The sequence below is a fragment of the Rana temporaria genome, chromosome 13 (assembly GCF_905171775.1).
Source record: "Rana temporaria chromosome 13, aRanTem1.1, whole genome shotgun sequence".
NCBI lineage: Eukaryota > Metazoa > Chordata > Amphibia > Anura > Ranidae > Rana > Rana temporaria.
In genome coordinates, this window is record NC_053501.1 from 68,011,801 (window position 1) to 68,035,295 (window position 23,495).

General features: G+C 44.5%; 1 protein-coding gene across 2 annotated transcripts in view; it reads left to right on the forward strand.

Annotated features, from left to right (window-relative positions):
- Positions 1-23,495, forward strand: part of SEC23A (SEC23 homolog A, COPII coat complex component) — a 153,175-nt gene that overhangs the window by 891 nt on the left and 128,789 nt on the right. For both annotated transcript variants that reach the window (XM_040333500.1, XM_040333501.1), the window contains exons 2-5: positions 9,093-9,334; positions 14,701-14,758; positions 16,544-16,630; positions 20,777-21,013. In XM_040333500.1, coding sequence (XP_040189434.1) covers positions 9,114-9,334; positions 14,701-14,758; positions 16,544-16,630; positions 20,777-21,013 — 603 coding nt within the window. In that variant the 5' untranslated portion in view covers positions 9,093-9,113. The remainder of the gene's footprint in view (positions 1-9,092; positions 9,335-14,700; positions 14,759-16,543; positions 16,631-20,776; positions 21,014-23,495) is intronic.

Below are 23,495 nucleotides of genomic sequence, written 5' to 3' on the forward strand. Positions count from 1 at the left end.
GCTCAGATCGCAAGGGCCCCCCGAATGTGCTCAGATCGCAAGGCCCCCCCCGAATGTGCTCAGATCGCAAGGGCCCCCCGAATGTGCTCAGATCGCAAGGGCCCCCCCTGAATGTGCTCAGATCGCAAGGGCCCCCCCTGAATGTGCTCAGATCGCAAGGGCCCCCCGAATGTGCTCAGATCGCAAGGGCCCCCCCGAATGTGCTCAGATCGCAAGGGCCCCCCGAATGTGCTCATATCGCAAGGGCCCCCCGAATGTGCTCAGATCGCAAGGGCCCCCCGAATGTGCTCAGATCGCAAGGGCTCCCCCCGAATGTGCTCAGATCGCAAGGGCTCCCCCCGAATGTGCTCAGATTGCAAGGGCTCCCCCCGAATGTGCTCAGATCGCAAGGGCTCCCCCCGAATGTGCTCAGATCGCAAGGGCTCCCCCGAATGTGCTCAGATTGTAAGGCCCCCCCCCCGAATGTGCTCAGATTGTAAGGCCCCCCCCGAATGTGCTCAGATTGTAAGGCCCCCCGAATGTGCTCAGATTGTAAGGCCCCCCCCCGAATGTGCTCAGATTGTAAGGCCCCCCCCCCCCGAATGTGCTCAGATCGCAAGGGCCCCCTGAATGTGCTCAGTTTGTAAAGGCCCCCCGAATGTGCTCAGATCGCAAGGGCCCCCCCGAATGTGCTCAGATCGCAAGGGCCCCCCCAAATGTGCTCAGATGGCAAGGCCCCCCGAATGTGCTCAGATCGCAAGGGCCCCCCCGAATGTGCTCAGATCGCAAGGGCCCCCCAAATGTGCTCAGATGGCAAGGGCCCCCGAATGTGCTCAGGTCGCAAGGGCCCCCCGAATGTGCTCAAATTGTAAGGCCCCCCCCCGAATGTGCTCAGATTGCAAGGGCCCCCCCCCGAATGTGCTCAGATTGCAAGGGCCCCCCCCGAATGTGCTCATATCGCAAGTGCCCCCCGAATGTGCTCATATCGCAAGTGCCCCCCGAATGTGCTCATATCGCAAGTGCCCCCCGAATGTGCTCATATCGCAAGTGCCCCCCGAATGTGCTCATATCGCAAGTGCCCCCCGAATGTGCTCATATCGCAAGTGCCCCCCGAATGTGCTCATATCGCAAGGGCCCCCCGAATGTGCTCATATCGCAAGGGCCCCCCGAATGTGCTCATATCGCAAGGGCCCCCCGAATGTGCTCATATCGCAAGGGCCCCCCGAATGTGCTCATATCGCAAGGGCCCCCCGAATGTGCTCATATCGCAAGGGCCCCCCCGAATGTGCTTATATTGCAAGGGCCCCCCGAATGTGCTCAGATCATAAGGGCCCCCCGAATGTGCTCAGATCATAAGGGCCCCCCGAATGTGCTCAGATCATAAGGTCTCCATTCACACCTACTGATTTGAAACATGCAAATATTTCTTGCGCATTTTCGCACAACGTGCATAGGGCAGCCTGTTGATTTTAATGGGCTGCCCTATGGGCAACAAACGTGGCAAAATAGCTCATGAAGCTTTTTGCTGTGTTTTGGTTAGCACATTTATGTACGGCGTAGTTTTCTTGTGCTTATTTGTTTGATTGTCACAGTGATCACATGATTGGGAACCCATCCTACCCACTGCCAATCGCCACTCTGTTACCCGCCTCCATGCAGCACCATGGAACCGCTACATGCTGCCACATATATACATTCAGCAGATGGGAAGGAGTTTACAATGCTGGAGCTTCATGAAGTATGTTAAAGACTAAGTTCATAATTTTGGAGCATGTTACACCGATATGTAGGATATAACATTCTCCAGCATTTCCCCCACTATGACATCAGCTGGGGGTTCTCCTCCCTGCACCCACTGTCATATTTCCAAAACAGCATGGCTGTGCAGTGCTCTGTTGATGAGCCCCTTTGTAGTTCATTCACAAGCCCCGCAGCGTTCAAACTGACAGTCCATACATTGGTGGTACAAGCTGAAAGCTTGTCTGCAGGAGCCTGGCATTGCATCTCGTATTCACTGATCACAGCTGCAATGCCTGCAGGCCCGTGGGGAAAAAAATAACAAAATGCACATTTCTTTCTGAAAAAATATGTGCATTTATTTTTTCCCAAAAGGTGAGCTTATCCTTTAAATTGTAGACAGATAGGTAATTTTGTTCATAAATGACCTGGAGGATGGGGTAAGCAGTGCAATCTCTGTATTTGTGGACAATACTAAGCTACGCAGGGCAATAACTTCTCCGCAGGATGTGGATACCTTGCAAGAAGATCTGAACAAATTAATGGCAAATGAGGTTTAAAGCGGATCTCCACTCTAAAGTAGAGTCCCGCTGATCGGCACCCTCCCCCCCTCCGGTGTCACATTTGACACCTTTCAGGGGGGAGGGGGGTGCAGATACCTGTCTACAGACAGGTATCTGCACCCACTTCCGGCCCTACGATACGGGCAAAGGACGGGTTTTTTCCTTACCTTCCGTCCGTCCCCCGTTGTATGCTGGGAACACTCGGCTCCCAGCACACAGCGGGAGCCAATCGGCGGGCGCAGCGCGACTCGCGCATGCGCCGTAGGGAACCGGGCAGTGAAGCCGGAGCGCTTCACTTCCTGGTTCCCTCACCGTGGATGGAGGGGGGAGCAGCAGGGTGACGAGCGATCGGCTCGTCATCTGCTGCGATCACCGCTGGACTCCAGGACAGGTAAGTGTCCTTATATTAAAAGTCAGCAGCTGCAGTATTTGTAGCTGCTGGCTTTTAATATATTTTTGGGGTGGCACATCCGCTTTAATGTAGAAAAATATAAAATGTTGCATTTGGGAAGCAAACATATGAATGCAATCTATACACTGGGGGGAGAACCTCTGGGGGAATCTATGATGGAAAAGGACCTGGGGGTCGTAGTAGATGATAGGCTGAGTAATGGCATGCAATGCCAAGCTGCTGCTAACAAAGCAAACAGAATATTGGCATGCATTAAAAAGGGATTAACTCCAGAAATAAAACTATAATTCTTCCGCTCCACAAGACTCTGGTCCGACCGCACCTGGAGTATGCTGTCCAGTTCTGGGCACCAGTCCTCAGGAAGGATGTACTGGAAATGGAGCGACAAAGAAGGGCAACAAAGCTAATAAAGGGTTTGGAGGATATTAGTTATGAAGAAAGGTTGGGAGCACTGAACTTATTCTCTCTGGAGAAGAGACACTTGGGAGGGGATATGATTTAAATTTACAAATACCACACTGGTGACCCCACAATAGGGATTAAACTTTTTCGCAGAAGGGAATTTAATAAGAAAGGAGGCCACTCATTAAGATTAGAAGAAAAGAGGTTTAACCTTGAAATACGTAGAGGGTTCTTTACTTTAAGAGTGGCCAGGATGTGAAATTCCCTTCCACATGTGGTGGTTTCAGCGGAGGGCATCAAGGGTTTAAAAAAACTATTAGATAAGCACCTGAACGGCCACAACATACAGGGATATACAAGGTAATGGTGACATATAATCACACACATAGGTTGGATTTAGTGTCTTTTTTTCAACCTCACCTACTATGTAACTATATAAGGGTGAGCTTGGGCATATTCGCATGTGCCCATGCCTGCCAGGACACTTGCACTGCTCAGTGCTAATCACAGATAGTGAGACATTTCCCGATCTGTGCCGCCTCGGATCGGGAAATGTCTCAATGCCTGTGATTAGCGCGGCACAGTGTAAGCTTCCTGGCGGGCTTGGGCATGTGCAGTTGCGGACACGTCTGAGCCCATCCTTACTAATAAGGATGAGCTCCTGTGTGTTCGCATAGTACACGTGCAAAGGATGAGCTCCTGTGTGTTCGCATAGTACACGTGCAAAGCCGGCCAGGAAGTGAGCACGGTGCTGCGCTATTCACAGCCAGGGAGACATTTCACGATCCCTGCAGCCGAGCATCGGGACAATGTCTCCCTGGCTGTGATTAGCGCAGCGCTGTGCTCACTTCCTGGCGGGCTCTGCACGTGTTCTATGCAAACACGCCAGAGCTCATCCTTACTTACTAATAGGTAAGGGGTATGTATAGCCAAATACTTTTCTTATTGTTTTGGTTAGTGTAGAGAGGGGTAAATTCCCTGTAAGGTAGGTTATTTTCTTGCTGTATGTGTCCCATTGGGGAAATGAAATGTCCTGTGCTAGAGAAGGAACAGGAAGTTAGAGGGAATCTCCCAAAGTTGTGACTGAATCGGGTGTCCCTGTAGGAAGATTTTTCTCTTACCTCTTCTTCTAGCAATGACTATAAATTTGAATTTCCCCTCCATTTTCTATCTCCGTAACAATGTCCCCAGTACAAATAGATGGGTGAATCTCAGAGACCAGTAAAAACTTGCCAGAAGTGATAACTCTTCCCACTCTGACCAAAACAAATAGTTATTTTTTTAGTTTAAAGTGTAGAGATACACTTTAACATGGTACCCATGTGTCGAAGACATTAAGTTATTGCCATATAGTATTCATTTACATTAACCTCCCTGGCGGTTTGATTATTTCAGATTTTAGGTGCTGAAAGCGGTACCATTATTTTGCAAGGAAATTTGGCGTTTTAAATTGTAGGCCTGTAATTCTTAGGAATAACTCACTTAAATCTGTCCAAACAAGAGTCTAGTAGGCATCCCGGGTATGATAAAGTTTGAAAAACAAAATCATAAATTATAATAAATAACTATAAATAATTATAACAAATAATAATGTAATTATAATAAAAATTATTCAATAATGTAATCAACTCAAAATCACTGAAATTTGCTCAGTTGCAGAATTGTCGCTGTCATTATTTTTATTGTTTGATGACGAATTTCCCCACAAATCGCTATCGCTCAATTCTGCAAGTGATTCTAATTTATTATCGCTGTTTTCTAGCTGCTCTAAAATCACTTTTGACATAAAGGGACACTTTTGGTTGCTATGGACAATCTACAGTTTGCAGGCAGAAAGAACAGTTTTTATTATATAAAATAACATGTAGGGCACTGGGCAGACCACTAGGGACAAGGGGGGGGGGGTGAGTATTTTTTACATACAGTACTGTAATCTATAAGATTACAGTATACTGTATGTAATGTGTTTATTTACTTTTTTGAATTTGGCGCCGTTCTCTGCCCCCGTGCGTCGTAACGTCGCAGGGAATGGAGATCGGCGGCACACAGGGACAGGGACACTGTTTGAATCGAGTGAGGACCCGCTCGCTCATAACAGCGGGGAGGCATCGCAGGATCCAGGGACAAGGTAAGTAACTTTGCCTGTGGACACTGCGAGGTGATCCCGAGCCAGACTCAGGAATACCGCCAGCCAGGTTAAAAAATTAGTATTTTCTCACTTAGAGCCGGTTCACACAGGGGCGGCACGACTTTGGGGGCGACTCGGCAAGGCGATCTCAAGGCGACTTCAGAGGCAATTTGTAAAATGACTTCTGTATTGAAGTCAATGCAAGTCGCCCCAAAGTCGTACAAGAACTTTTTTCTAAGTCGGAGCGACTTGAGCCGCTCCTTTTAGAACGGTTCCATTGAACAGAGCGGAGCGCGACTTGTCAGGCGGCTGAGTCGCCCCTGTGTGAACCGGCTCTTAGTATAATAACTATGCCGTGACGGGTTTACCGATCATTGTACCCTGTGTTGTGTTAACCATTATCAATCATATATGAGTTTGGTTACATTATGTATATCTGCTTAGTTCTTATGAACAATATTGAGGCTTTATAAAGTGTGTTTCAAATGTGAACTCCTAAAGATGTAAGTAAAAAGAGAAATAACATATTTGTAAAATAAAGTGTTTTCTGTGTGGGACCTGGATCACATTGCAGCGATTTGATGTCAAATCGCATGCCAAATTGGCGGCTATTGCTGGCAATGGCATTGTCCCAAAAGTAGTTTCTGTGCTACTTTTGGCGACTTCGGGGTGCGATTTCAATAGACATCTGTGCAGAAACCCGCACAGATGTTTCTAAAATCGCCCCCCGAATTTGGGACTGACATGCGGAAATGAAATTGTGCGAGTTTAGGGGAACTCGCACAATTTCATTCCCACTGTGAACCTGGGCTGAATTGTGTGTGTGTGATAGAAATTGTATATAAAAAAACTCCCCAGGGGAGGTAGTGTGAAAGTAGCTTGCCTTGCAGGTAGTGATTAGAAACTGTAGAGCTGATTTGTTGCTAGGTGTTAAATTGCTCAGGCAAATGTCGCCTTGACAGCATGCTACATTTTCTCTGGCTTCATTTGAGTGTTTATGTGGCTGTTTATTCTCGCTTTACCTTAGGTAAACTTTACTTTGCTTATTCATAGAAGACCCATCAATCACTTCACATAACATTTTCAAAAATGTAAAAAAAACAGCAGTATTTGACACATTCTCACTTTGGGTAAAGTTGAGCACTGATGGCTCCGCTTCCTGCCTCTCCTGACCGGCTTACAAGAAATAGCAGCACTACAAAGGAAAGCAGCCTTGCAGGGGAGACTACAAAGCTCCGTTCACACTATTGCGACTTGTCATGCGACTTTGGACAAGTTGCAGCCTTTTGATTTCAGTTGCACCCGTTCCAATCTATGCGACTTTGAAAAGGTTCCTGCAGTGCTTTGATGAAACATGAGTGCCAGAGAGTGTTAAGTCGCACTCAAAATCTTTAAACTTGCACTAGTGTGAATGTAGCCTTAGACCCCTTTCACCCTTTTCAAAAAAGTGCATGTAAAGCGCCTGAAAGAAGCTGCATCTGCAATTCCAATGTGAAAGCCTGAGTGCTTTCACACTAAAGCACCTGAAAAATGCCCCAGTGTGAAAGGGGTCTTGGCGTTAAAAAAAAAAAGTGCCTGAAAGAAGCCTCATCTGCAATCCCAATGTGAAAGCCTGAGTGCTTTCACACTGAGGTGCTGCGCTGGCAGGGCATCAAAAAAAGTCCTGCAAGCAGCTTCTTTGCAGCGCTCTAGGAGCGTTGAATACACCACTCCTAAAGTGCCCCTTTCCATTGAGACGCTTATCTTAACACCAAAGCGCCTGAAAAACGCCCCAGTGTGAAAGGGGTCTTAGAGGCAGCTACAGTGGCTCTAAAATCTACACATGCCTGTTAAAATGTTAGGTTTCTGTAATGTAAAAAAAATGAGATAAAGATAAATCATTTCAGAACCTTTTACACCTTGAGCCCTGGTTCACATTGGTGCAATTTGACGAGTCAAATCGGCTATTGCCCGCAATGGCACCATCCTTATCGGTGCAACGCTGCATTTGTGGTGCCACACCGATTTCAAGAAGTAGTTTCTGTACTACTTTTTGCGATTTTTTTTTTTTTTTTGGGTGCGATTTCCATTGACATCTGTGCAAAAATCCCACACCGATGTCTGTAAAATCGCAGCCAAAATCGGGACTGACATGCAGGAGTGAAATTGTGCGAGTTCAGCTGAACTGACTTTTTTTTATCTGCCTCTAAACGCCCCTTACCGTTAGCCTATGGGTCCGTGCACACATAGGCCTCATGCACAAAGGCGTTTTTTTTCAGTAAAAACACTCCCTGTAATGTAAAGGCTCCTAAAAACGTGGCAAAGGGCTTTAGAGTGTTAAGCTGCATTTTTAGTTTTTACTTTTCAACAGCCTCTGCTTCTGGATGCACAGGCTGTTTTTTTTTTCCCCCCTGCTGTCCCCTAAACGTTTATGCCTCCAAACGCCTCTAAGAGCCGGTTCACACTGGGGCGACTCGTCGGGCGACTCAGCCGCCTGACAAGTCGCGTCCCATTCTATTCAATTGAACCGTTCTAATAGGAGTGACGCAAGTCGCTCCGACTTAGAAAAAGGTTCTTGTACAACTTTGGGGGCGACTTGCATTGACTTCTATACAGAAGTCATTTTGCAAGTCGCCTCTGAAGTGGTCTTCAGGACGCCTTGCCGAGTCGCCCCCAAAGTCGTGCCGCCCCAGTGTGAACCGGCTCTAACAGTTTATGTGTGCATGGACACATAGGCTAACATGGAGGGTCATTTAGAGGCAGTTTAAAAAAAAAAAAGGCAGACGCCCCTAACAGCGGCTGTACATACATCCTGTGTGCATGAGCCAATGTCAGAGGCGTTTTCATGTAGAATCACAGACTTCATTTACTTTATTTTTTTTATTCTTCTTTTATGAAATTCATGTACATCTAGTACATGTATTTTTTTTTTTTTTATTCGCTGCTCAAAGCCCCGCAGCTGATTATGGTTGGGTTCACGCTGCCGTACGAACTGGCTCACAGCAGGGGGCTGCCGCATCCCTGTTCACTGTTTCAAGTCCGATTGCGGTCCAAATTTTGGGCTGAATTCAGAACTGCTGCCTCTGAGGGAGGGAGGGAGAGAGCTTCTACTCTCAGGCACAGCACTGGACTGAAGGGGGGGGGGGGGGGCTGCGAGAAACTCTGATCATGGAAGGTTTTTAGCTTAAAGTGGAGGTTCACCCAAAAACTAAATGTTTAACATTATATTGAGGCTCGTTTTGTGAAGGGGAATCGGGTGGTTTTTTTTTAAATCGAAGCAGTACTTACCGTTTTAGAGAGCGATCTTCTCCGCCGCTTCCGGGTATGGGCTGCGGGACTGGGCGTTCCTATTTGATTGACAGGCTTCCGACAGGCTTCCCACAGTCGCATACAGCGCGTCACGATTTTCCGAAAGTAGCCGAGAGTCGGTGCGCAGGCGCCGTATAGAGCCGCACCGACGTTCGGCTTCTTTCGGCTACTCGTGACGCGATGTATGCGACCGTTGGAAGCCTGTCGATCAAATAGGAACGCCCAGTCCCGCAGCCCATACCCGGAAGCGGCGGAGAAGATCTATCTCTAAAACGGTAAGTACTGCTTCATTTTTAAAAAAAACACCCGATTCCCCTTCACAAAATGAGCCTCAATCTAATGTTAAAAATTGTTTTTCGGGTGAACTCCCGCTTTAATGAAAAGAATGCAATAGAGTAAAAAAACTCTTGCCTTTACAACCATCCTTTTGGGAAAACTCAGTTCAGTTTGGAAGTCGCACGACTTTGCCATTGCAACAGTGTGAACCGAGCCTCAATGGCTTCAACCATCTGTATCATTTTGTATAACTTTTGAAACACACATTTTCTCCCTAAAACTGTTACTTTGTATGTACTCGTTCCAGGTTGCACAGTAACATCTCAACATGACGACCTTTATGGAGTTTATTCAGCAAAATGAAGACAGAGATGGAGTCCGGTTCAGCTGGAATGTTTGGCCCTCCAGCCGTTTGGAGGCCACAAGAATGGTGGTACCGGTAGCCGCCCTCTTCACGCCAATAAAAGAGAGACCAGATTTGCCCCCTATACAGTATGAGCCTGTTCTCTGTAGCCGAACCACCTGTAGAGCTGTTCTAAACCCTCTTTGGTGAGATTTTCTTCTGTTTTGGTTTAGTAGTGTATTGGTTTGTATTTTATATTTTATTTAGGAGCATATAAAATTACTTCATGAGAAAGAGACAAGATTCAATGATAAATGTAGTGATTTGAATGTAGTGAACCGCACTTAAAAAGAAAAAAAAAAGTCATAATGTGCTAGTATGCACCATACATTAAGACAGACTTACCTAAAAGACGTATCTCTCCAGCAGCGCCCTGTCACCGCTTACATGGAATCCATCTTCACCCGGTCTTCCTTCCAGGTTTGCGGCCATGCCCGTTTGAATGGTTAGGCTGCGTCAACGTCACTCCCGCAGCACAGCTCTCTCAATAGACGGCATGCTGTCCATTGAGAGCGCAGTGCGCATGCGCCAGTGAAGTCACCGGCTGCTACACATGTATATATCTCCTATGTGCATGTTTAGGCGATATTTTACAAGTAAGCCTTATAATAGACTTACTTGTAGGTACAAAACAACAAAGGGAGTTTACTCCCATTTTAAGAGGTCAGTAAGTTATGTTTTTCTAACTTCTCAAATAAACGGCAAAATGCTGGATAGGGTAAAATGTGTGAAAAAAGAACAGGTATGTCTGACTGTACTGTGAGAAGTATGGAGGCTGCTATTCCTGAGTACTGATCTGTCTGACTTGTAATGTGATTCAGATGTTATGAATTGGACTGATTGCATCTGACTTAAAGCGGAGGTTCACCGCTAAATTGCTATTTTTACCCTTAGATGGATGCTCATTTAGTCTAGGGGAATCAGCTAGTTGTTTTAAAATCGAAGCTGTACTTACCTTTTTAGAGAGTGATCTTCTCCGCCGCTTCCGGGTATGAGCTGCGGGACTGGGCGTTCCATCTTGATTGACAGGCTTCCGGTGCGCAGGCGCAGTATAGAGCCGCACCGACGTTCGGCTTCTTTCTGCTACTCGTGACGCGATGGATGCGACCTTTGGAAGCCTTTCGGAAGACTGTCAATCAAGAAGGAACGCCCAGTTCCGAAGACCCATACCCGGAAGTGGCGGAGAAGATCGCCCTCTACAACGGTAAGTACTGCTCGGATTTTAAAACAACTAGCCCATTCCCCTAGACTAAATGAGCATCCATCTAAGGGTAAAAAAACATTTAAGGGAGAACCCTCTCTTTAAATTGTCAATTTAAGGCCCCTTTCACACAGAGCTGTCCGTGTACGCAGTAGTGTATTTAGGTTTTGTGCTGCCCTAGGCCTGACTAAACTCATGCACCCCCTAATTTAAATGTGACCCACCCCTTCCTGTCAAGGCCACACCCCATTCGAGTGGGGACACTAGTTCATAGGGCCTGGGGGGGGGGGGGGCAATGGATTCCCTTAATTTGCATAGATTTCCTCTCACTTCCTGTTTGGCTATGGGGCAGGAAGTGAAAGGAAATCTCTGCAATAGGTCAGGGATGGTAAAAAAAAAATGACAGGGGGACCCTCCCTTACTCTATCCAAAATGAAAAAAAAGTGTTGCTTATAGTTCTACTTTAAGCAAAAATTTGAGATAATTTTATGGAGGACTAAGAAGATATAACCATGCCAATGGTGCAGCAGAAAACTTATAGCACAGCGAGGAAGGTTTGTGGTCCAGGCTGACAGGACAGTCAAAATTAGAAGCAGCTTGCGTTGCACTAACAGTGTAGCACATGGGTCTTCAAACTACAGCCCTCCAGTTCAGGAACTGCAATTCCCATCATGCCTAGTCATGTCAGTGTGTTACAATGCCTCATGGGATGTGTAGTTCTACAACAGCTGGAGGGCCATAGTTTGAGGATCCCTGGTGTAGCACAAGCCGGCGGGCACTCTTTCCATGCTACCCCCCTGCAAAGTGCTGGCCTGGGCCTTGTTGGCCTAGGCCAGGCAGGATACAGCGTTGCATGTACGGACTCCACTTTGCTCAGCAGGGATTGATCTGCTGATCCCCACTCAGCAGGTGGATGACAGGTCTGTCTCCGCTCACTGTGCAGGGACGGACCTGTCAGAGCCCCGCTCTCCTCTATGGGGGATTGGATGAAGACGGACCGCATGTCCAATTTCATCTGATCTGCCAGACGGATGTAAAATAGGGTTTTTATCCACCTGGATTCAGCGGACATGTCACCGCTGACATCCATCGCTCCATAGACCTGCATGGAGTGTCCATTCAGGTCCTCCTAAAAAACTGACAGGCGAATGGTTTGCCCATGTGAAAGGGGCCAATCATACAGTAGCATGGCAGTCATTACTGCAGTATATACATTTCTTCTTCAGTTCAATACGAATGGCAAATTCCAGCTAACCATGCATACATTGAGTCACTAAACAAGAGGTGTCCCCTTACACACCCCCATGGAATCGTATCTCCTGTCACCAACACTGAAATCTTTCTGACTAAACTGTATGTTGCAATCCTCCTTCCACATACCAATCAAGAACTATGTCAACAGCCTCCTCTTACAACTTGCTCACACTACTCTTGTGTCACAGCTTGGGTTTCTTCAGCAGTAGTGGAATTTTGTGTGAGGAAGATAGGATTGTTTTAGTCCTTCCTATGCATGCTTGAGGAGAGCCTTGGATTTACTGCAAAGTCCTGTGGTTGTCTAAGGGCCCTTTCACACGGGGCGGATCAGTAATCATCCGCCTCTGTGTGTCCGTAAGCTCAGCAGGGATCGCTCCGTATATCCCCGCTGAGCCGGCGGCTGACAGGGCGGGCCCCGCACACTGTGCAGGGACCGCCCTGTCTTTTCTCCACTCTCCCCTATGGGGGATCAGATGAACACGGACCGTGTATCCATGTTCATCCGATCCGATCCGCAGACGGAAGAAAAAATAGGGGTTTCTTCCGTCTGCAAAATCGGATGTTTGCGGAGGCGGGTGATTAAACATCTGCTGACACCCGCAATCACATAGGGACCAATGTATGTCCCTTTTCCATCCGCAAACGGATGGATGAAAAAGCGGACATACGGTCCGCACGTCTGAAAGGGTCCTAACCCAGTAATATCTGTGGATATTTTCCTACAGATATCAAATTGTTGGGGTAAAAGGCACAATTGGTATTGTTTACATACAGTACATGATGATGAAAATGAATATTATGCTGCCACTCAAAGCCGGTTATTTATTGAACATGGTGTTGAATCACCATGTCGGCAAACACTTTTATATTTAAATGTCAGCTTCTGATGACCTATCCCTTGACTTCACATTCCTATCACGTGTGTACACTGAGGCCTGTCTGGTCTTGTGCTGTGAATGAATTGTTTGGATGTCTTTTTGTGTAAGGTGTGGCGTCAGATTTTTTTTTTCTCTGCCAGTTGCTCTACACATACAAGAATTAACATTTGGCAGTTTGGTGATAACAGAGTCTTATGCCCTGTACACACGATCACTTTTTGTGATGAAATAAAATGACATTTTTAAAAATGTCATTTAAAATGATCGTGTGTGGGCAAAATGTAATTTTATGTCTTCTGAAAAATTACAAAAAAAAAATTCGAACATGCTTGAATTTTTTATGTCATTTTTTAAAATGTCATTTTTTGTGTCATAAAAAATGATCGTGTGTGGGCAAAAATGACGTTTTAAACCCGCACATGCCCAGAAGCAATTTTTGAGACGGGAGGTAAAACTACCATTCATAATGGAGTAAGCACATTCATCACGCTGTAACAGACAAAAAAGCGTGAATCGTCTTTTACTAACTCGGAATCAGCTAAAAGCAGCCTCAAGGCGAATAGAACTTCCCCTTTAGAGTGCCGTCTCTTTGTTCATCATTTTTCAAAAACGATGGTGGGTGGACAACATCATTTTTAATGATGAAGTTGGAAAAATTACATTTTTTTTCATCACAAAAAGTGATCGTGTGTACAGGGCATTAGATACGGGATGAATATAACAGCTGGTTAGGGGATCTCCTTTGGATGTAGCTGATTTGACCTCAGCATTTGCTCAGCTCCCCTAAACACCCTTTATCCTGGCAGGAGAAAAGCACTTCCAATGCTCCTAAAGCCACATTGTGCACATGCATTTAGGTACGTCAAGCATTGGAGCGTTACTGGATTTCATTGGCCAAAATATTTACTCTGACCATTGGAATAAATGAACACTCAAGCACTAAATGTGTCTAGCATTGAGCCTTGGTTCACACTGGTGCGTTTTGACATGTCAAAGCGGTGGCATTTACCAGCAATTGCCGGCAATGGCACCGCCTTAATCGGTGCGACGCCGCATCTACTGCACCAATTTCAAAAAGTAGTTTATGTACTACTTTTTGCGATTTCGGCCCACGACTTACATTGTACAGATGTCTCTGTAATCGCGGCCGAAATCGACTGACAGGCAGGAGTGAAATTGTGCGAATTCAGCTGAACTCATGCGGCTTCACCCCCGCAGCCCAGTGTGAACCTGTGATTATCCACGTTTAGGCACGTCAAGTGTTTTGAGAACCCCCCCCCCCAAAAAGATCCTCTCCTGAATATGTTGCTGATGTTGTTGTTTTTTTGTTTTGTTTCTGCTTGTAAATGCCTATGTATGCATGGACACATAGGCTAATATAAAGGTGTGTTTAAAAAAAAAAAAAAGTCAGCAGCTACAAATACTGCAGCTGCTGACTTTTTTAATATTTGGACACTTACCTTTTCAGGGCACCTGCGATGTCCGCACCCAAAGCTGATCTGTCCCTCGGCTCTCGGGTGGAGGCACCGCCATCTTCGGTAAGGGAATCAGGAAGTGAAGCCTTGCGCCTTCACTTCCTGGTTTCCTTCTGCATATGCACGAGTTGTGCTGTGCTATCTCACTGGTCCCTGCTGTCTTCTGGGATCTGTGTGTCTCCCAGAAGACAGCGGGGGGGGGGGGGGGGGTAACAGGCATTGGGTATACTGTTTTATTTTATTTCTTGATGTTCTCCCTGTACCTTCCTGGGTTTCCTCCGGCTACTCTGGTTTCCTTCCACTTTCAAAGACATGCTGGTAGGTTAATTGGCTCCTGTCTAAAATGGCCCTAGTATGTGTATGTATGAGTATGAGTTAAGGACCTTAGATTGTAAGCTCCTTGAGGGCAGGAACTGATGTGAATGTGCTATACTGTGTGTGTGTGTGTAATTTTTATATATATATAATATATATATATATATATATATATATATATATATAAAAAATGCTGCATAAATTGACTGTGCTATGTAAGTACATGTAATAAGTAAATAATAAGCATTTTCATGTTTTACATTTTGAGTTTTTCCTAGGGCCATGATTCTTCAGGGTATTTTATGTATATTCCAGTTACACAGTTAATTGCCAGAATTATATTTAGAATGTATATGGGAAAAATTCTGATAATTGTGGTTCTTTTGCAGTCAAGTCGATTACCGGGCAAAACTCTGGGCTTGCAATTTCTGTTATCAGCGAAATCAGGTGAGAGAAATGCCAATAAATACATGACAAGCACCTTTGACCAATAAAATTGTTATTGATAAAAAAAAATACATGACAAGCCAAATTTAAAGAAGGAAATGGAAGAATGCATTATCCATAGCAACCATTATTTAGGCATCAAAAAGGAAATTTATGATTTGTTGTTTGTAATATCCTCAGTTTAAAGAGGAAGTAAACCAAAAAATGTTTTTCCTGTTAAAAAAAAAAAAAAACCCTGCAAGAAAAAGGCATAATGAGCTAGTATGCATAGCCCACTAGCTCATTATGTGGCACTTACCTGAGATCGAAATCCCCCGAAGAGCTCCCCGTTCCCCTCCGCCGCCATGTCCCCTCGGAACGTCTTCCTTGTATCGCCGCCCCGGTGCTGTGACTGGCCGGAGCGGCGATGACGTTACTCCCACGCATTCGCAGGTTTCCGGCATTATCCCATTCAGAAAACCGGCACACTATTTACACTGTTTACTATTTTTACTAAGCAACATGCAGGTTTTTACTCCCTGCTTTACCAACACAAAGCTCTCTTCCGTCATTCGCTCTGCTGTTCAGCAGGTTCTGGCCATAAATCATTGACTGAGACCCAGCTGATTTACTTGTGATGTAGCGAATGACAGCAGAGCCGGGGCAGCGCAGCATGGCAATTCTTCCGCTGTAAATCTGCAAAGGGGGCCCTTAAGTGGTTAACTCATAATACAGTAGATACCAAAAGTATTGGGACGCCTGCCTTTACACGCACATTAACTTTAATGGCATCCCAGACTTAGTCCGTAGGGTTCAATATTGAGTTGGCCCACCCTTTGTCGCTATAACAGCTTCAGCTCCTCTGGAAAGGCTGTCCACAACGTTTAGGAACGTGTCTATGGGAATTTTTGACCATTTTTCCAAAAGTGCATTTGTGAGGTCAGGCACTGATGTTGGACGAAAAGGCCTGGCTCGCAGTCTCCGCTCTGATTCATCCCAAAGGTGTTGAGGTCAGGACTTTGTGCAGGCCAGTCAAGTTCCTCCACCCCAAACTCGCTCATCCATATTTTTATGGACCTTGCTTTGTGCACTGGTCCAAATCATTTGGTAGGGGGGGATTAAGGTGTGGGCTTGGCCCCCTAGTTCCAGTGATGGGAACTCATAAGGCGTCAGCATACACAGACATTTTGGACAATTTCATGCTCCCTACTTTGTGGAAACAGTATGGAGATGGCCCCTTCCTGTTCCAAAATGAGTTCCCACCAGTATTTACACAATGGAGAGCTAAAGTTACACTCTGCAGAGCTCAGTGAGGAGAGCTCTAAGAGCTGATTGGAGGGAAGAGATACATTCCCCTTCACACAGGAGCAGAGCTGAGGCTGTCAATCAGCTGGAGATCCCTCCCCTGTCACCTTGTTTCTCGTGATGTCAGGAAAACTTGTCTGAAGTAATGCAAGCTGATAGCAGAGGCATGAAGCGGGAGACAGAAATGACACTTCGTGCTCTTAACTGAGACAAGTACACACTATAGAGCAGGGATATGCAATTAGTGGACCTCCAGCTGTTGCAAAACTACAAGTCCCATAATGCCTTTGCCTCTGGGAGCCATACTTGTGGCTGTCAGAGTCTTGCTATGCCTCATGGGACTTGTAGTGCTATATACTATAGAGGGACATGCTTGGTTCATATTTATTATCTGAGGCTTACAACCACTTTGATTTCCTATGCTGGCACGTAAAAAGCTCAAATGTATGTGTATAGATATATTTTTCTTTGCTCACTGTAATTTTTATTTTTTTTTTTCAGTTTCCTCCTACATATGCTGGCATCTCTGAAATGAATCAGCCTGCAGAACTCCTGCCGCAGTTCTCCAGCATCGAATATGTGGTCCAGGTGCCATAGACTTTTTCTCTTAACACTTAACTAAAGTCTCCTTACCTATGCTACTCACATTATATTAATGTAGTGTATGTCCACCTGAGACAGGGTTGCCAACATGCCACACCTTTTTTTTTTTTTTACTGACCGAATAAGGAGAATTTACTGACAACCTCAAAAAATGACAGAACTCCTATTAGAAACTAAAACAATGCATATTTAAACAGTATAAACACAATCTGCAAACACTGACAATACCCATAACTGGCAACCTCAGGGTTCAGGGGTGCGCTATGTGCAAAGTACATAGGGTGACCCCATTTCCCCCAAATCGCCCCCCCCCCCCCAGTACAGTGCTCCATTACACCCACAAATCCCACTCCATGACTTTACCTGTCGGAGAACTGTGGTTGCAGAAGAGCAGGATATGTTACTCAGGAGGAGAGTGTAGTGAAGCTGTGGGCCCATGGGCACAGACTTTAGGCGCTGTTGCCGCCAGACAAGCATCAGGTTCCAACTACCTATCTATGCAGAGAGGCAGCAGGCAGAGCACAGTTGAGATCACTTCGCAGCCTCAGCAGCAGGATCGGCAAATGCGCCCATTTACTGACAGCCGTAAAAATCACCTATTTTTATTTTACAAGCTTTCAGTGGATTTAATGACTGTTGGCAACCCTGACCTGAGAATTTCATTGGTCACTCTATGCCACCCATTTTGTTTTTTTACCTCATCCAGCAGCTTTTTAATTTTTCCATAGGAAACTTTGTGTGTGAATCTATGATGCTACAAACTGTTAGCATTTTAACATTATGTATGTGCTTTGCTAAAGCCCAACAAAACTTTCAGTTTAACCACTTTTCTACCACAGCTGTTTTTACATTTTTTGCACACATGTTAAAATCTGCTTTTTTAGAAAAAAAAAACCTTTGCTGTCAGAGAAGTTTTTTTTTTTTTTTGCACACGTTTAAAAATCGCTTTAGGCCTGAATCTCACACACAGGTTTATAAAGCACAATATTTCAGTAAATAATGCACTAAAAACAAGAAAAAAAACAAGCAACATTACACAATTTTTGGTAAAATTATAAAAGATGAGGCTGCACTTTTTACAGAATGGCTGAATTCCTGGAATTCAGCTTTAACCCTGAATAACAGACCTAGAATTATTGCTCTCACTCTGGCATGCATGACAATATGTATTGTGCAGTGCAATCAATGTTTTTGTGTGGAGAATATGTTTAATCTTTTTTTTATTGAATTTGCATGCCCAATAAGGCCAATTTCACACGGTCGGACAGTTCAGGTCTGCCTGTCAGTTTTGTCGGCAGACCTGAATAGCCACTCAATGCAGTCCTATGGAGCGTCGAATGTCACCGGAGACATGTCTGCTGACATCCGACCCAATCCGATCCGCCAAAATCAGACGAATGGCGATACCTCCCCATCCATCCATATCGGATCGCGTGAGATCTAATGAAAACATACAGCATGTCCGTTTTCATCAGATCTCTCCATAGGAGACAGTGGTGCTGCACAAGCCCCTCACGCTCAGTGAGCAGAGAGGGACTTGTCATCCAGCGGCTCAGTGGGAGCTGATGGACTCCGTAGCGTCGGAGTCCGCCTCGTGTGGAAGAGGAAGAGGCCTAAGACATATCAACAAATGCCATAACATGTCAGTAAAGTACAAACAGGTCAGAGGGGCCTGATCATATCAGTGCCTGCTTATGTGGGTAACGCACAGTAAAAATGCAAGTATCAAGAATAATCAGTCCATATACATATGGAATAGAAAAACAGCCATCAATTCCATAATACAATCAAGATCATAAAATGTACAGAAACATGGATCCTAAAAGTAGGAGAGAGAACAAAGCATATAGCTATGTATGATGGGCATGATAACACACACAATTGTATAAAAGGAGCACCTCTGAAACTTTGTATAATAACAGATGAGCAGAAAGAGTATAACCAGGAGATGCAAAAGAGAAAAAAAAGGGGGGGGTGAATATTGATGATAATAAGGAGAGGGGAAAAAAGGGCATGAATATTTGCAAAGACAACAGGAGGTAATATAAGCTGATGAGAGGATTCCAGAGCAACCCGCCAGACTAAAGCACAGTGGAAGTAAAAGTATCAAAGGTAGAGTACTGGAAATGTTTCCAGACAGTCCAAATGAGATTGTGAGAGGCAGATTTATTTTTGTCCTAGATCAGGGATATGCAATTAGCGGACCTCCAACTGTTGCAGAACTACAAGTCCCATGAGGCATAGCAAAAATCTGACAGCCACAAGCATGACACCCAGAAGCATGATGGGTAGTTTTGCAACAACTGGAAGTCTGCTAATTGCATATCCCTGTCCTAGACTATCATATTCTCTAAGGATTCAAATTGATTCATTTCAAAAGCCCAAGCAGCTAAGGTTGGTGGATCAGATTGGCGCCAGCATCTGTCAATCACAGATCGAGCTGCAGTCAAGAAAAATCTAATCGGACTCTTTTTGATCTGTTTATAAAAGCCTGGCACCGAGAAAAAAAACATGAGCTAGGGTTGGTTGGGGTATGTCTCACCCACCAGGTCAGCAAACAATTGCAATATCTCTTCCCAAAAAAAGGGGCAGTATGTGGGCAAGTGCCCCATGTATGATTCATAGTGCCAGGAGCCTGCAAACAGCGCTAACATAGGTCAGGGATGGTAGAATCAATTTTATGAAGAATGGTAGGACAGCGATACCACCTGGAGAGTATACAATTATTTCGTTCTTGGGCAATGGAAGATTCTGAAAGCTTATAGGATAATGCAAAGATTTTAGGTCACTCCCGTTCATCTGCCGGTGTATTCATTTCCCGGTCCTACATTTTTTTTTTTATTAATAATTTTTTTCCATCACATAGGAGGCAAACAATTCCCCTATGTGGTGCATTTTTTGGTGATAGGATCTTTTTTATAAGACATCAGGGGAGAATTGATACAACCTACATACTAGCATGATAAATACTGTATCTTTGTATCACAGCATATTATTCTTTTTTACGCTTGGCCTGCATCTGATATTTTATCTGTTTTAATTGCTTGAACAATAACAATACTAAATATGGATTTGTGTGTATATGGTGCAGTTAAAGTCCCACACAACCTTAGTAAAGGGTTTCCTATGCACTCTTGGGATGTTGCCACAAAGTATAGCCATAGGAACTTTACTGGAAATGTGCGATAGATAAACAGGGCTTATGCCGCGTACACACGGTCATTTTTTGTCTTGTAAAAAAAACGTCGTTTTTGAGCATGAAAAAAAACTTTTTTTTAAACTTCATTTTAAAAAACGACGTTGCCCACACACCATTGTTTTTTTAAAAAGCTCTAGCAAAGCGCGGTTACATACAGCACGTACGACGGCACTCTGTTCCATTCAAGCTTGCGTCATAACTTGCTTCTGAGCATGCGCGGGTTTAAAAACTTTGTTTTAAACATCGTTTTAGCCCACACACAATCATTTTTTATGACACAAAAAACGACATTTTGAAAAACGACATAAAAAATTGAAGCATGTTCGAATTTTTTTTTTGTCGTTTTTCAGAAGACACAAAACAACGTTTTGCCCACACACGATCATTTTAAATGACGTTTTTAAAAATGTAGGTTTTTTTTCATCACAAAAAACGACCGTGTGTATTAGACAATTTTTTTAAACTTGTGCGAAAAAATCAAAAAACAGCCCTGACTTTAAAGGGTTAAACTGGAGGGCTAATTGGGCATTATTGATTTCTACCCAAATCATTACATTTTTGGTTTATGGTGGAGAGTAATTAAATAATAAAGGAAAATATTGCACCAAAAATGAAATCAATCTCTGGCTTGACTTCTTTTATGAATGCACAATTTTTTGTCCAGTGGTTGTAATGAATATCTTTTAATTTGTGTTTTTCTTTTATGGTAGCACTGTTGCTAAAGCATTCATATGAAGGAGTTACAGTACATTGTCGACTACCACATATGTATAACAGAATATGATGCAGATTAAAATTTGCTTAGTTTTGGGTAAAATTAAAAATAAGATGTGTATTTGCTTTCTCCTTTACTACGAATGTGAATCTACAGTACATTATTTGCCAGTCTTTGTATCACTTATGTTCATGTCTTTGTTTTGTTTGAACTAAAGCGAGGTCCTCAAATGCCATTGATCTTCCTTTATGTTGTGGACACCTGCATGGAAGATGAAGATCTTCAGGCTCTGAAAGAATCCATGCAAATGTCTCTCAGCCTGCTGCCTGCAACTGCTTTGGTGGGACTCATCACGTTTGGCCGCATGGTCCATGTACATGAACTGGGCTGTGAAGGCATCTCTAAAAGCTATGTTTTCCGTGGAACCAAAGATCTATCTGCAAAACAGCTTCAGGTGAGTGATTACAACCTGTTGTCATTACCTGTTTAAGGCTTTTTTTTTTTGCCATGTTAAAGTGGTTCTAAAGGCTCATGTTTTTTCACCTTACTGCATTCTATGCTTTAAGGTAAAAAACCTTCTGGGTGCAGCTTACCCCCAGCCCTTCTTATACTTGAGCCCCATCTCGATCCAGCGATGTGCATGAGAGCAGCGGCTCTCCCGGGTCTCGCTCTCCTCATTGGCTCACACAGCAGCAGGAGCCATTGTCAGCATTACTGCTGTCAATCACAGCAAGTAAGCCAATAAGGTAGTTGGAAGGGCTGAGCAATACTCTGTGTGTGAATAAACGCACAGCGCAGCGTGGGAGTGAGCCTGCTCGAGTGCCTCAATAGCAACAGGCTATGAGCAAAGGGCACTTGGCAGGGGGGAGAAGCCAGGAGTGCCAAAAAGAAGAGGATCTGGCTGCTTTGTGCAAAACCATTACGCAGAGCAGGGAATTATAACAAGTTTAGAAAGAAAACCATGCTAGGGCCCAAAATCGCAAAGTAATTACCTTAATACACAGTACGGTACCCAAATTATGTTATACAAAAGTGCAGCGCTACAAAATACCATAAAATAAAAATTGAATAATATAAGTGCAAAAATAGTGAACACATTTACATTACCACATTTAAAATACATGAATCCAAGCCAAATATGTATAAAAATCAATATATGTAAAAACAATGTGTGTTTAAAAACAATATCATGCATAAAGTCCCAATGAAGAGCCAAGAGGACCGGTGACTTGTCGTTAAGGTTCCCCTATCGAGATGGTTCCTGTAAGGACTGCGCAGGCGCAATCCTTGCTGACGGAAATCTCCGAACCTCGGCCGGCATCCAGGCTCATTCCTTAACATCCCTGTGGATTGGAGGATGTTAAAAAAAAAAAAAAAAGAGCCAGGAGGCCGAGTGAGCGGAGCGAGGGCGTGAGGCCGACTGGCCACTTTCCTCAAATTCCATGTCGCCCTGGATGCCGGCCGAGATTCGGAGATTTCCGTCGCAAGGATTGCGCCTGCGCAGTCCTTACAGGAACCATCTCGATAGCCGGAACCATATCGTCAGATCACTGTGATCTTCTCTGAATACACCAAATGAGGACAGAAGTGGATCCCCAAAAGCCGTGCAGGTCCTGACGGATCAGTAGCGGGCACTGGCTAAGCGTTGCACATGCATTGATTCCTCAGGACCTGGATGGCCGGGTGTACAATGAATTAATCAGTGCCAAGGGTATATAATACCATATCAATATAGTGGTGTGGTTGTTTGTTGTAGTCAAGCTAATTGCCCTGTGGATTCCATAAAGCTACAGTGCCTTGCAAAAGTATTCTTTGCGAACTTTGCCACATTTCAGGCTTCAAACATAAAGATATAAAACTGTAATTTTTTTTGAAGAATCAACAAGTGGGACACAATCATGAAGTGGAACGAAATTTATTGGATATTTCGAACTTTTTTAACAAATAAAAAACAGAAAAATTGGGCGTGCAAAATTATTCAGCCCCTTTACTTTCAGTGCAACAAACTCTCTCCAGAAGTTCAGTGAGGATCTCTGAATGATCCAATGTTGACCTAAATGACTAATGATGATAAATAGAATCCACCTGTGTGTAATCAAGTCTCCGTATACATGCACCTGCACTGTGATAGTCTCAGAGGTCCGTTTAAAGCGCAGAGAGCATCATGAAGAACAATGAACACACCAGGCAGGTCCGAGATACTGTTGTGGAGAAGTCGGATTTGGATACAAAAAGATTTCCCAAGCTTTAAACATCCCAAGGAGCACTGTGCAAGCGATAATATTGAAATGGAAGGAGTATCAGACCACTGCAAATCTACGAAGACCTGGCCGTCCCTCTAAACTTTCAGCTCATACAAGGAGAAGACTGATCAGAGATGCAGCCAAGAGGTCCATGATCACTCTGGATGAACTGCAGAGATCTACAGCTGAGGTGGGAGACTCTGTCCATAGGACAACAATCAGTCGTATACTGCACAAATCTGGCCTTTATGGAAGAGTGGCAAGAAGAAAGCCATTTCTTAAAGATATCCATAAAAAGTGTCGTTTAAAGTTTGCCACAAGCCACCTGGGAGACACACCAAACATGTGGAAGAAGGTGCTCTGGTCAGATGAAACCAAAATCCAACTTTTTGGCAACAATGCAAAAGGTTATGTTTGGCGTAAAAGCAACACAGCTCATCACCCTGAACACACCATCCCCACTGTGAAACATGGTGGTGGCAGCATCATGGTTTGGGCCTGCTTTTCTTTAGCAGTGACAGGGAAGATGGTTAAAATTGATAGGAAGATGGATGGAGCCAAATACAGGACCATTCTGGAAGAAAACCTGATGGAGTCTGCAAAAGACCTGAGACTGGGACGGAGATTTGTCTTCCAACAAGACAATGATCCAAAACATAAAGCAAAATCTACAATGGAATGGTTCACAAATAA